This window comes from Trachemys scripta, chromosome 8 (genome assembly GCF_013100865.1).
Source record: "Trachemys scripta elegans isolate TJP31775 chromosome 8, CAS_Tse_1.0, whole genome shotgun sequence".
NCBI classification, from domain to species: domain Eukaryota; kingdom Metazoa; phylum Chordata; order Testudines; family Emydidae; genus Trachemys; species Trachemys scripta.
Window position 1 is genome coordinate 15,092,525 of NC_048305.1, and position 14,132 is coordinate 15,106,656.

At 46.2% G+C, this 14,132-nt stretch overlaps 1 protein-coding gene across 1 annotated transcript; it reads left to right on the top strand.

The window, feature by feature from the left end:
* Positions 1–753: 753 nt before the first annotated feature.
* Positions 754–3,860, top strand: SOWAHA (sosondowah ankyrin repeat domain family member A). The gene has a single exon (XM_034780248.1). It carries the CDS (start codon positions 975–977, stop codon positions 2,418–2,420), a length of 1,446 nt encoding a protein of 481 aa, XP_034636139.1. The 5' UTR covers positions 754–974; the 3' UTR covers positions 2,421–3,860.
* Positions 3,861–14,132: the final 10,272 nt, after the last annotated feature.

Here is a 14,132-nt window from a genome sequence, read left to right on the forward strand (position 1 = left end):
TTCCCCTGGAGAATGAAGCATTTTAAAAAAATACTGAAAAGTGGTTCTCTACTGTGCCCTCCTTCCCCCCATCCCTCCCACCTTGGGTAACTCAGACAGCTGAACTGATTGCTCAGAATGTCCAAAATAAGATTCATTTCCCCTTCGGGGGGTCAGGCCCTGCAGGTAAAGAGTCAGCCCCAAAAGGATTACTTTCTTTTCAATGACAAGCAACCCAGAACAGAGAGTTAGAATCCAGGCCCAGCTCCTATGCTGGTGCCAGCACAGGGCTCTGCCCTTGTGGAGCCACTTGCAGGACTGGTCCCAACTGTGGGACTTTAGGTGAGTCACTCGGTTTGATCCTGGAGGAGTCAATGGGAGCTGCCAGTGTTCGCTACCTACCCTATTCCTCCGGGCCTCGATTTCCCTACCTATGAGATAGTGATAATATTTTCCTGACAGTGCAGGGGGTGGGAAGGGAGTCACCAGGCTGAATTCGCTGATGTCTGTCAAGCTGTTGATCCTCGGCACAGGCGGCTTATTGGCCGCAGTTAGGCGGTGCTCAGAGACGACGGTGATGGGCGCATTTAACCATATACCGAGCAGATCCGGCGGTAGGGACTCCCCGCGGAGTCTCCACGCAGGCTGCACAAGCCCCGGCCGCAGGGTGCCACCCACACGGTGCAATGCGCGCTGCTCATGCTGCGGCCAAACCCTTCCGCTGCCAAGCGCAGCCCTGGAGGCGGGGGACCGCGCCAAGCCCTGCGGCTCGTGGCCTCCGCTCCGCGGCGTGAACAGCGGCCAGGACCCGCCCCCCGGCGGGCCGCAGCCAGCGCTCCCCGGGGCAGGCACAGGGGGCGCCGCAGGGGTCACACCCAGGTGCGTCTCGCCTACAAATCCCAGACACCTCCGCTCGCGGTCCCTCCGCCGCCCCAGCGGGGAGCGGCTGCCGAGCAGAGTCGCGCCCGCGGAGGCAGCGCTCCCAGGTGCAGGGCATGGCCGAGCCGGAGCCGAGCCGGGCGGCCCTGCTGGGCTTCCTGCGGGAGCACGGCGGGCAGGTGCGGAGCGCGGAGCTGCGGGACCGCTTCAAGCCGCTGCTGGAGGCCGGCGAGCCCGGGGAGCGAGCCGCCCGCCGCGAGCGCTTCAAGGCGCTGGTGAACAGCGTGGCCGTGGTGAAGGAGCTGGACGGGGCCAAGTTCGTGGTGCTGCGGAAGAAGCTCCGAGCCCAGGCTGCGGGGGAGCCGGGCGCGGGAGCGCGGCCCCCCGAGGCGCCTCCGGAGGGCGCTGGGCAGAGCGGGGCAGGCGGACAGGGGCCGCCCCCTGCCCCGCCGGCAGCCGAGGACTGGGAGAGCCGGTCCCCGAAGCCTGTGTCCGAGCTGAGGGGGCTGTTCCAGAGCCAGGACGGCGAGACGCCTGGGCCCCCCCCGGGGATGGCTGGGCCCCCCAGGAGAGAGGCCCCCCAGAAGCCCTGCATGTTGCCAGTGCGTTGCCCGCAGCCGGCTAGAGGGATTGAGGAGCTGCCAAGGCAGCAGGAGCAGCTTGAGGACAGAGCCAGGCTGCAAGTGGGGACCCTGCTGGACGTCCCCGAGCCGGCCTCCCCCAGATCCCCGCACATGAAGAGGCGGCAGGTGGACGAGGCGGGTGCCAGGTCGCCCCACCTGCGAAGGGTGTCAAAGACTCAGAAGGTGAGCGAAGAAACCGGCTGCACTGCTTCTGTTCCTCTGGAAGCTCTGGAGCACGAATGGCTGGTGAAAGCCACCGCCGGCCAGTGGTCCCAGCGGCTTCATGGCCTCTTGCTGAGCGATGCCAGTCTGGCAGGGAAAAGGGACTTCATGTCCGGGTTCACAGCTCTGCACTGGGCAGCTAAGAGTGGGAACTGTGACATGGTGGGGAAGATCATTGAAGTGGCCAAGAAAGGTGGCACTGAAATTGATGTGAATGCCAAGTCCTACGGAGGTTACACTCCCCTCCACATCGCTGCAATACATGGCCGAGAAGATGTCATTACCACATTGGTCAAGACATATAATGTCAAGGTTAATCTGAGAGACTACAGTGGGAAAAAGCCACACCACTATTTAAAGGAAGGGTCCTCTTATGCAGTCAGGCATCTGCTGGGTGATCCTGATCTTCACAACAGTGTTGGACATGCCTTTCCAATCAAGAAAAATCCCAAAATTGCTGCTTCCATCTTGAGCTCCACCAGCACCTTCCTTGGAGTCTTATCTGATGACATGCCCTTCTATGATCTAAGCAGGGGTTTGAAGAAGACTTCTTCCTTAAATAAGCTCCTTAATGCATCTGCAGGCTCAAGGAAGAAGCCTAAGACTAGGGGGACTTTCCCCTCTTATTCTTCTCTTGTTGAAGCAGTGGAGGAAGAGCAAGAGGAAGAGGCCACAGTGAAACACAGACCAGTTTCTGAGCTGTTCTTCAGTCACTAGTCTCTGTCTTCTTGAAATCAAAGTAATGCAAATAATGTATAGAAGTTTTCTTGGGCCCAGATCCACATGGATATTAGGCTCCTAACTCCCATAGTAATCAATGAGAGTTAGGTGCCTAAATACCTTTGAGGATCTAAGCCCTGGTCGTCTTTCACAGAAGCAGTCTGTTTCACCCACCCACCCAACCCTCCTCCCCAAGCTGTTTAACGGTCAACTATATAGGGTCTGATTTCAAAACTCATTGAAGTCAATGGCAGTCTTTCCATTGATTTCAACAAAGCTGGATCAGGCCCACAGAAAACAAGATTCTCTTACAAATACTGTACCTACCTATGTACTGGTGTGTTAATTTAATCCATAAAGACTCCCTAACTCTATGCCTAATGGCTGTAATATTTTTCAAAAAAATACTGTGTGGACAGGTTACAATGCTTAACATACAATCTTCTTAATCTACACATTCCTCCAGTGAGTTTGTAATTCTTTGAGGTGGAAAATAGGAATAGGGTAAGGGATTGTTGCATATTTTATTTCACCTTGATTTTAAGATAGATCTAACCTACTGTACTTTAAAATGGCTTTTTATCTTACAGGTTTAAATAATAAGTTAAATAATAAGGAAGATGGATAATTCTGTATGACGTTTCCAATTAATTTGGTAACAAATAGATAATGTCAAGGAAAATTTGTTTGTTTTTTAAAAGATTATTTAGTACTCTAACTTTTTAAAAACAAACTTCTCTGCTAGAAATGCTAACTAGCAACTATTCCAATTGTTGTCTAATGTATTTTACTATGTGTAGAATACAAAACCATTTATGCAATGAGAAAAAGCAACCCTAGCCAATCGAAACACTAACCTGTCTACCTCAATTTAAATGCTAGATTACCATTGTTGACTTCAACATTTTTTAGAACTTTCTGACCACAAAACAAATAGTACCAACTAGCTATTTTGATAATACTGTGAACTTTTAAGTGTGACGGTAATTTAACAAATGCACCTTTAAAAGAATCTAACAGACTTTTAAAATGTATGATAGTGGGACATTCAGGTGAAAAACTAACAGGGAAATTTTCCTCAGACTATAGATTTTTATATATGGATAGCCAACTGGAAATACAAGTTTAGGTGACTATTTTTGTGTTGCTTGTCCTATAAATGTTAAGTATTGTGTTTGACCCAATTACAATAAAGAGTTATAAAACCAAGGTTTAATGATGTTAGGTATTTCATAACAAAATGCCTGCATGACCTCTACTAAAACAATGTGTATCTGAACAGTGTGTTCCTCTTGCCTCTTCTTTCTGTCTGGATGTTCACACAGTTCAACATAATTCCAAAGAGCATGTGAATTTTGTGTTTAGTGCCATGTGATATTTCCAATGGGTGTATTGAAGTTGGTTAAAAGTAAAACTAACCTAAATAAAATTTCTTGATGGGTCTGGTTCTGTGTATACAATCATGCATTTTGACTTGGCCTACAGAGGAGGATCAATGTAAGTTAAGCAACTTCAGCTACGTGAATAACGTAGCTGAAGTCGATGTACTTAGATCTACTTACCACGGTGTCTTCACTACGGTGAGTCGACTGCTGACACTCCCCCGTCGACTCTGCCTGCGCCTCTCGCCGAGCTGGAGTACAGGAGTTGACGGGAGAGCACTCGGGGATCGATTTATCGTGTCTAGACTAGATGCGATAAATGGATCCCCACTGGCTGCCCACCGATCCACCCAGTAGTGAAGACATACCCTCAGTTTCAAAGTTTATGGTGAACCTAAAGGACCAATTAGTCGCCTCTGTTAAGTCCCTTTGATGATTTGTATTTATGTAGTACTTTTTCCTCAGCACATTTCAAGGCTCTTTGCTACAGTAGGTAGATATTATCCTATATTATAAACGGAGGGGAAGATATTCAGCAGGTGTAAATTGGCTTAGGTCCACTGATTTTGGAGTGATGTGGAGTCATACCAGCTGAGGAGCTGGCCCAGCGTAACAAGCACAGTGAGGTCAGCTGACTTGCCTAAGAGCAGAGATAGTTAAGGGGCAGAGCTGGGAACAGAATCCAGGTTTGACTCCTGTGACCAGTTTACTGAACCACAATAATTTTCTCTTTAAAAATGGAAGCTATTTGAAAACCGGCATACAGTCCAACCATAGGAGGACAAAGCTGATAGTATAATTATGTTTGCTCTGCTTGTTAAATCCCCATTAGGTGGTCAAGTTTCTGAAGTGCCACACTACTTGCACGCTCTGAAATTCTTTGCAAGTCAGTAACTTTTGGAATGTTTTTGATTTCAGCCTTGAATTAAACCCAATACTTCCTCTTTCTGTCTGCATAACCGGCTTTGTTGAAACATTCCACAAACGGTACTGCACTACCAGTGCGCCTGGAAAAGGCATCTTGCTCTCCTCCCCACCTCCTTTTGTCCTCATTAAAAATACTACATGGAGTGGCCACAGTCATCCCAAGTGGAACTCTTGATTCCAGGGATAGCTTTGGCCCTGTTTATCTCAGAAGATAATGGGTTGTTCTGGAGGGGCCCTGCTCATGTATTGAGCTAATCAAGCAGGTAAGCAAATGTTAATAACCAAGCATCTCATGATTTCTATATTTGGCATTGGTAGAGTAAAAATAAAATAAAATACAGCCAATTGGTTCTGTAGCTGATGATGTCAACATGATCAATATGATAGATACACTAACCTTGGCATAGTGCAAATGCAAATCAAACCCTCGTCACTCTAGAAGAAAAACCCATGCAATTAATACAGCATAACCCTATATGAATTTCTTAAGATTCACTTGTAGATCACCTGACAGTATACACCTCGTTCTGTTCCTTCAGCCTAAATGGGCATACTACAAAGCCTGAGATATTGCAGCCATGTTGCAAAGTAAAGGCACTTTAGCTAGTAAAAATATTCAGTGGCTACATCCAGGAAAACTATCACTTGAGTGACTCAGCCCTTTATCATTCTGAGGCTATGTGATAAAATATGGATATGCTCAATCCATGTTCATATTTTATATGGGAATCTATTATACTGTTTTTAAGAAAGTGTCTTTTCATGTTCTGAAGATAAAAAGCATACTCGCAGTAAGTGTTTCTTGGAACAACAAACTGTGGCTATATCTTCAGTGCAAAAAAAAGGAAAAGGGTGTGTGTGGTTTTTTACATCAACATAGCTGTCTTGATGTAAAATCCAAGTGGAGACAAAGCACCCCAAGTGGAGGCTATAGAGTTGATCTTGACTATCTACATCTAGGTAAAAGCTACCCATGCCTTGTCTCCACTAGGATTTTACATTGACTGAGCTAGTTCAGAGTAAAAAAAAAAAATGCTTTATTTTTGCAGTGAAGACAAAGCCTGTGTGTCATTATTATAATTCATTTGGACCATGTTCAAGGGTGTGTTAAGCACCTTGCAAAACGAACAGGGAAGAGTTTGCAATCTATAAAATAGATGGGTGCGGCTGACCATTAACAAGTTTATATGGTGACTCAGTTCATGCCCACCTTCTTAGTAAACAATTTTTTTAAAAACATAATTACCCAGGCACTCGTTAGTGTTCCCCATACCATTTGACTTCCACAAGTGCAAACAATACTCAGAGGTAATAAGAATGAATCCATTGTAATTCTATGGAAATGAATTCTAGTGAACTATAACTTGAATTCAAACCAATGGCTCTATTGTTCTGCATTTCTTTTTCATTTGCTACAGTTGTGATTGTAAAGGAGACATAGTATTTAATTCCCAACCAATCAGAAAGGCACATTTTTTGGCAATGATCAAGGTTATATCAGTTTAATTCTTCTATTTGGGGACTGAATCTTGCCCTTTGAAGTTACAAGCAGATGGATTTTATAGCTCTCCATTATTTCAAATTACTCTGGGGTCAAATTTAACAACCCCTATTTAGGCAAAATCCCCAATGAACTCAATAGGAGTTTCACCTGAATGAATGACTGCGAGATTTGGTCCTTGATGCTTTAATAAATGCATCATAATACAGCACATACTACACAATAAGGGAAGGTGGGTAGCTGGCTATCCCCTAGTATCTGATGATACAGTTAATTACATATTGATATCCTCACTGTAAATATAAATCAGAATCTAGCGTAACATTTTATAAACGTAGTCACATTGAGCTGATTTATCCAAATTCTACAAGATCTATAGTGCAACACACACATCAGGTGAGTTAAAACTAGATTATATTTTAGTTGAATTGTCAAGGTCAGAAAGAAGTAACATTTGGCCTATGTTACTTAGTTTGTTCCCCTCCTCAACATAGATATTTCAGCCTTTTCCAAAGAATCCCAGTAGCTCAGAAAGTCAGTGCTCAGATAGGACACTGAGAGGTGCTATTATGAAAAAATAAAATAAACAAACCCAGAAGATAGAGAGCTCCACCCAATAGTAACTACCCAGAGTTAGACTAGACTTTGGCCTCCAAGACAAGCTGTGTGATAGCAACACAATGACATGCTCCCAGTGTCAGGTCCCTAATGACCTTTTGTGGGATGCTGAACATCCCTCTCAAAACCAGGATGGTTCTCTGTAAATCTCGAGAGCTTGCCTTGAAAAAGAACCTCTTAAGGAAGATTTTAGCTTCAGGCTAGTGATGAACTAGAAGCAATAGAGTCTTAGCTCTGGTATCATTTCACAAGGGATTTAGGCTAAACATTTTTTAAAGTGTCTCCCTTTAGGGTGTCTCCTTTTTTTAAAAAAACATGCTGACCTTGAAACGCACAAGGCCAGATTTGGAGAGTTGCTGGATCCCCCAGATCTCTAGCTGGATTCAGTGGGAGCTGCAGGTGGGAACCCGGAAAGAGTGGACCCTTTTGAAAATGGTGACCTTAACCTGTCTGCCTTTGTTTCCCCACCGGTCAAATGGGGTAATCCCTGACTCACAAAGGCATTGAGGGAGGAGCGAGTACTTTTTAGTCAAATGCTAATAATTGTTATTGAACTATTTCTTTACCAAGTGCGTTTAGATACGGTACGGTACAAACATAACATGAGTAAGAACCTCCTCCCTGTCCTGCCCATTACTTGCTCTTCTCCTCTCCTTCCTGCTGTGCATACTGCCACCCTGGGACCTACATTCCCTTGCCTTCTGATTTACATATGAATCAAAGTAAAACTGCATCATGACAGTTATTGATGTTTCCAGTGATTTGTGCTAATGAAGAAATCTCCAAATTAAGATTGCACTAGCATGCCTTTGGCACTGATGCAGTTTAGGCACAAAGAGCATGTTGTTTGTTTAAGGGGGGGAAATAGAGCACGTGTTCTGTACCATACTGAGGAACATTCATTTGCTATTAGTTCATTAATGATAAAAAAAATCTAAGGCAAAATCCGAGTGCACCTTGTGTTGGGGGCTGCTGCAGAGACAGCATGTTAGTTAATGTTTGTACATCATTGGAAAATGCCATTATATAACGGCTGGGTATTATTATTCATCCCCAGCAGGGGGAGCTAGAGTCACATGTTCCTCAAAATGATACCCATTACCCTTTAAAGGGCAGCAGTGCCTGGCTGCGAAGGGACCACAGTTCTTGGCGGGGTAACTGCAAATGTGAGGTTTTGAGTGTGGCATGAAATCTGAGGGAGGAAGGGAGCAAATCGTTGGGAGGTTTGGCAAATAAGCCAAGCCTTCCATGACATCCTGGGGGATTCCTATCCCTTTCTCTCACTCCCTCTGTATGACCTTCCTGTCCTGGTCCTGGATGTGGGGCTGAAGTGGGCCCAGACCCACCACACATTTCTGGAAGGGTCCTCCCCACACTCATCCTGCCTGGTTTCCTCTACTTCCCTCTTCACACAACGATTCCTCTCAGCCTAAACTTCCATCCTGGCTCCCCAAACAGCAGAGGGGAGTAAAAAAACAAGAAGACTGAGCAAGATTTCCGCCACCGATGCTCTAAACTACCTCCCTTGTTGCTTCAATCAGTTACAGGCCAGCTATCAACCAGCAGTGAAAGCGTTTACAACAGTGACATTTTAAATGGTCATCACTAGACTTCAGCTTCTCCAGCCCCTTGAGACGAACGGGGGCAGCCCACAACATTCAGTTCTCTTGTTTCTGTCAGTCTGCAGACTCAGGCAGACTTCACTGCATTGATTTACACAGGCTAGAGACTTATGAAAGCCTGGATACTGGAACACAAGATGGCAACTTCTGGGGGGAAAGCGCTGCTTTGCTGAGCTACCACAAACCAGCCCACCAGTCAGTACCTGCCTGTACCCTGAATGGAGTAGGGATAAGCTTGGGGATGGGCAGTCCCTAAGATCAGTCCGTGCCTCTTGGACTGTACTGGAGCTACTCTCTGGCTGTGTGCAGTGTTCAGAGAGGTGACGTTAGCTGGGCAGAACACAGCGGTTTACGTTCCAGGGATGTGGGCCTGATTCTCCACTCCCTGGTGCTCCTGTAGTTACCTAAGCCTGTGCACAGTGAGTGTCAAATGCTACCAACTCAGGGGTTCAGGATGCAACCCCAGGGGAGGGGAGCTTTTACACTTCCTTAGTGCCCTCCAGATTCTGGGCTACTCTGGGGACTGAAATGGCCCTGGGGCTGCACTCTGAGCTGCAAAGCAATGCTCAGGTCACTACAGGCTCACCTTCTGCCAGTCCCACCCCTGGCACTTCCCCTACGTTGGGGCTTATGAGGGGGACAGCACAGTACAGTGGCCCTACACTGTGTGTGTGATGGGAGAAATTCTCCTTTGCCAGTTGCAGCTTCTATCCACTGCCAGAGGAGCATGCAGGGGATAGAAGCTATCGCTGGTGTTTTGCTCCCGAGCTGTAAATGACGACACAGGGCCCTAGGCAGGGGAGAATCCGGTCCATAATCTTTAAACCAAAAGAGGCTAGAAAATTTGAGTGAAATCTTAGCTGCTGTAGGAAGAAACAAAACAGCAGAGACCCTGCACTAGTGATTGGGCACAGGAGGAGTTTATCTGTGGAAAGAAGTCTCACTGCCTCTCTGCTCAGACAATCCTGAAAGCTGTAAGATTCCCACCTACGGTTTATAAGAGACAGAACTAAAGGCTTAATATTCAAAATGGATCCATCTAAGGTTTTCCTATGCAGACACGTTTTATAGAACAGCACATTGTATTTCTAGCCTGGTGCTTGGGGGAGAGATTTTAGGCATTGCTTTTAAAAATATAATCAAACAAAGAAGGTTTTAGTGGCAATAAAGCACAGATGAAATTAAACTTCAACCAGCATGTGATCAGCTTTGGCCCGTAGGTATTTTAGGTGTGTTTCATGTTACTAGTTTAGCTTCTTAGGCCTGGTTTTGTTTGTACAAGTCTGAGATGTTTTTTCCCCCTAAGGAGCTACTTGTTTTGACAACAATAACACAGGGCCTATACACTAGCATAGGCTCTTAGGCCCTTCTATAAGGCTCAAGAGACCACTGGCACCAAGGTTCCTAGCAGGGAGGGAAATGGTGCTGAAGCTACTGTACCCGGGAGGTTCCACATCACAACCAAGCGCATCACCTAGTCTCACATCAGGATACTAACAGGGTAGAAGCGGAAGCCAGTAGATTCCAACTTTAGCCCAGCACTAATCTTTACTCTGTCCTCCACGCCCTCACCCATCCCATCATACAGACCCACCTTCTCCCCCCTGACCCCCCGCTTTCTGCTGTATGGAAAACAGTGACCCTTTCCTATGGTCCACTGCAACCATCATGCAATGTGTCAGAAACCACAGCCCACCCCTACCTAACCTCAACATAACAGGCAGGGTCTTCTCCTACCATAACCTCCCCCCCACACACACACACACTCCTCATTCATACCAGAGACCTCTCCTTCCTCCCATTCACTCATTTTCTACAAGTGACAGTACCCATATGGAGACTAGAGGAGAAAATATAACCCAAAGGTATAAGTCACACAAGCATTTCCCTATGGGGAAATGACTTTGGGGCTAATGCTATCTAGCTTTGATACTTAGATGACCCCCATTACTGGGGTATTTGAGCACCTCTCAATCATTAATGTATTTAGCCTCATGTACCCCTGTGAGGTGGAAAAGTGCTATTATCTCTATTATACAGCTCGGGAACTGGAGCCCAGAGAAGTTAAGTGACTTGCCCATGGACACGTAGAAAGTCTGTGGCAAAGCAGGGAATTGAAGCCCTGTCTCTTGAGTCTCAGCCTAGCACCCCCAACCTTCCACTGACAGGTGTTGAGCATTTCCTGGGATTTACCTCCCATTGACCTGAGGGCACACAGGTCTGAGCCACAGAAAAATGATCATATGAGAAACTAACTGCCTTCTGCTCTCAGGATCATGACTTGTTAGTCCCCATCATTGTTAACACCCTCTGTCTGCCTTTATAGGCAGCTCTGAATTCCTCTAGCAATAACCTTCCTTTCTGGATTTTGCTCTTTTTATGAGAAGAGTTACTTGCTGTATAGAAAAGCTACCCAGCAGCTTCACTAGGGTCTTTAGAAGCAACTTTACCCTATTGGAATTCATTTAAAGAGATTTTTCATCAGAGTCTCCTCATCCTGTTTAATTTGGCACCTGCAGTATCCTTCCTTCTGCTAGCTGACTTGAGAGACAGCCATATCTAAGAGCTAGCAATGTCTGTGCCTTATCAAGCTTTACACAACGCACAGATTTAAAGGGCCTGCATCACTAATAATGCTGTGATGGGCACATGTAAGTGAAGTTACTTTGTGTCCAAGAGGAAGGCTATAGCCATACTCATTTGTGTTGTGATTCTTAGTAGATTCCACAAGCCAGACCAGGTCAGATCTGGAATGGGAACCCTTTGAAGGTGTCAGCCTCTCTGAGGCATATTGGCAAGAGTGCGGGAGAGTTTGCACTGCCATAGTCCACGCTGTACTTGTTCTGCTGTCAGAGGACTTGAATCCCCAGGGCTGTTAGCCTGATCCCTTTCATTTCACGAAGTTCAGCTTTGTAATTATTACTGTGATGAAGAAATGTACTGATTTTAGATTAGAACATTAAGGTGCCCTTGAACCAGACAAACTAGATACCCCCTGTTAATACCAGCATTATGTTAGTAAATCCTTTTCCTGTGAGCAGAAAAGAGCTCTGTGTGTGCATGTGTGTGAGCAGGAGAATGCGTACATGTAGTATTAAGGGAATGCTGCACGTCAGCTGCTTTCCCTGCCTGAGACAGCTACCCAAAACATGACTGTCTGGAAGGCTCAGCATTCCCTCCCCGCTCCTTTTGTCCCACTCCCCTCTTATATTAAAAAATAAAAGTCTCTAGCTTGTCTAAGAACATAGCTGAGATTGGCTCCGGTCCAGGAAGTTAGTGTACGAACATAATGAAGAATCCATTCAGCTTTGCTGTGGTAACTCATGTATTTATGTATTTAAACCACGCCGGCTTTCTAGTTCTTGAGAATAAACAGTCAACAAAAGAGAATCAAAATGTTATGTGACTCGAGCTGAAGTCTGAGCTAGACTGTGGACTCGCTAGAGATACGGGGCCAAGCCCTGGACTTCAGATCCCAGCTCAACCTCCCCAGTTTGGATGAGTGCTTTGATCAGGCTCAGGCCCATAGTGAGGATTGCCTCTTAGGGCCCAACCCTGAGAGGAGCTGAGTGGCCTCACTTTGCATTGACTTCAGTGGAAGATGACAGTGCTCAGCATTCAGCAGGAGGTTCTCAGCATTTCAGAGGATTGGGCCCTTGCTCTGTAGCCAGAGCACCCACGAGATCTGTCTGTGTCTGTGGCTTGTGTTTGCATTTTGCTCAAGCTGCCTTAGGCATCAGGGTGCCACTTCTGAGCATAGTAACAAGGGATCTGCTCTCCTCATGGCTTTTCAGTCCCGGAGTAGCTGGAACACCATGAGGAGACCAGCTTGCATGATATTTTGTCCCATACATAGCACCCCAAAGAGTGTGCAGGGGGGAGCCTGTAGAGAAAACACTCACAATGGTTGTAGAGTTACCAAGACATTCGGGTTCCTGTGGAACTCAAATGAACAATCCTGGTATGTAATGTGCTGTGTGGAGGGGATGGGGGTGGGGGATATGGGATGCTATCATTCACTCTTTAAATGACAAAGCTATTACCCTATTTCTTCTTAGTGAAGCAGGTGGTCTCAGCATGGCCACTCCCTCAATATTTACCAGTACAATGGTGATGCAGAAACAGAGCAATATGTGCAAGCGTCCAAGATTATTGCTACATAATATTTTGTTATGGGTTCCTCACCCCTCCCACATGCTTTTCCTTGGGTAGTTTCTTCCAGTCTCTGCAAGCCCTGGTGTGTGTATCATTAGCAGCCATATACCAGATTCCTGCTTAGATAACCTAATGATGGGGAGTGCATTATAAATACATAGAATAGCAAGACTCATTTGCCTCCCAAGGACATTGACTCAAAGCATTTGATCACCACTTAACCCGACCACCAGCCCCATCCTTTTTGTCTTGACCAGCAAATGAGACTCACCTCCAGAGCAGGAAGCAGCATCCATCTTGGCCAGTGAAATGGAAGCTGGTGCCATTTTCCACATCCCAGCGGGCGTTACCATGGGACAGGGAAAGGGGAAGTGATGAACTAGAGGTTGTTCTTGAAGTGGTATCTTCTATGAGGTAGCTTGGGATAGGGAGAAGTCATGGCCAGAAAGCTTGTTAGAAAACCCCCTCACATTAATATTTGTGAAAGAGAAGCCTTGTTATTCTCTAAAACCAAGCCTATAATTCACACAGTATTTTAGTACATGGCTTCAGCCACAGATGGGCTCTGCTTCAGGGGGCTTGTGACATTTTAGCTGTCTCTGTTACAATGACAAGTCAGATGCATTCAGGGGCAAACGGTAAAGTTCAGTTGTTGCTTCTTGAGTGGTTTTTGGGATGCCTCTGGTGCTAACCCAAGAGGTTGTATGACTCCCAACTGCCTGCTCAGTCTTTCATGTCTAATATGTGGGCTGGGCTCCCTTCTGGGCACGGAGGACTAGTTGTGCGATACGTGGCTCTGCTCTTGGCTTAGAATTGATTTACATTCAGAATGTTGCTATGAGTTCCCAAAGCAAAGGGCATCATTGCACTTAATAATTACTGTAGAACCTCATTAATTCACGCCAGTGCCTAGGCCTGGGAGACCCATTGCAGATCCTGCAAGGAACTCTAGACAGACAGACGACTGAAACTGTCTTAAGTGGGGCTCCAGGCAATGAGGCTTGGCCAAAAGGAGTTCATTGCTGCCTTTGTGCGTCCAGGCTTGATCTAGCACCCACTGAAGTCAACTGAAAGATTCCCAGTCACTTCAATAGGTCTGAATTCAGCTCCTAAGTGAACACTTTTTTTTTTTAGAATTCCCGTATTTATTCCCATGCCACCAGCATAACCCTGACTCCCATCGCTAGGCTCATGCCGATACAGTGATGGTTCTATCCTGCAGTGGTCACTAACACTCCTTGCCCTCCCTCCCACCCAACCTGCTCTCCTAAGGAGAGGAGGCTTTTCCCACCTAAGGTTATGCCTGCCTTTCCTCCTCCTCCCCTCTAATCACTCTCTGCCACCAGTACTTTGTATCCCACTTGCTTTAGCTGTAATTAGTTCCTGCCCACTATGCTAGTACCTATTATGTTTATTTTATGCAAGTAATGAAACCTTACTAAGGCAAGCTCTCACTACAGAGCACTACTAACAACTCTTTCTTGGGCAGAAGCCACTCTTTTTT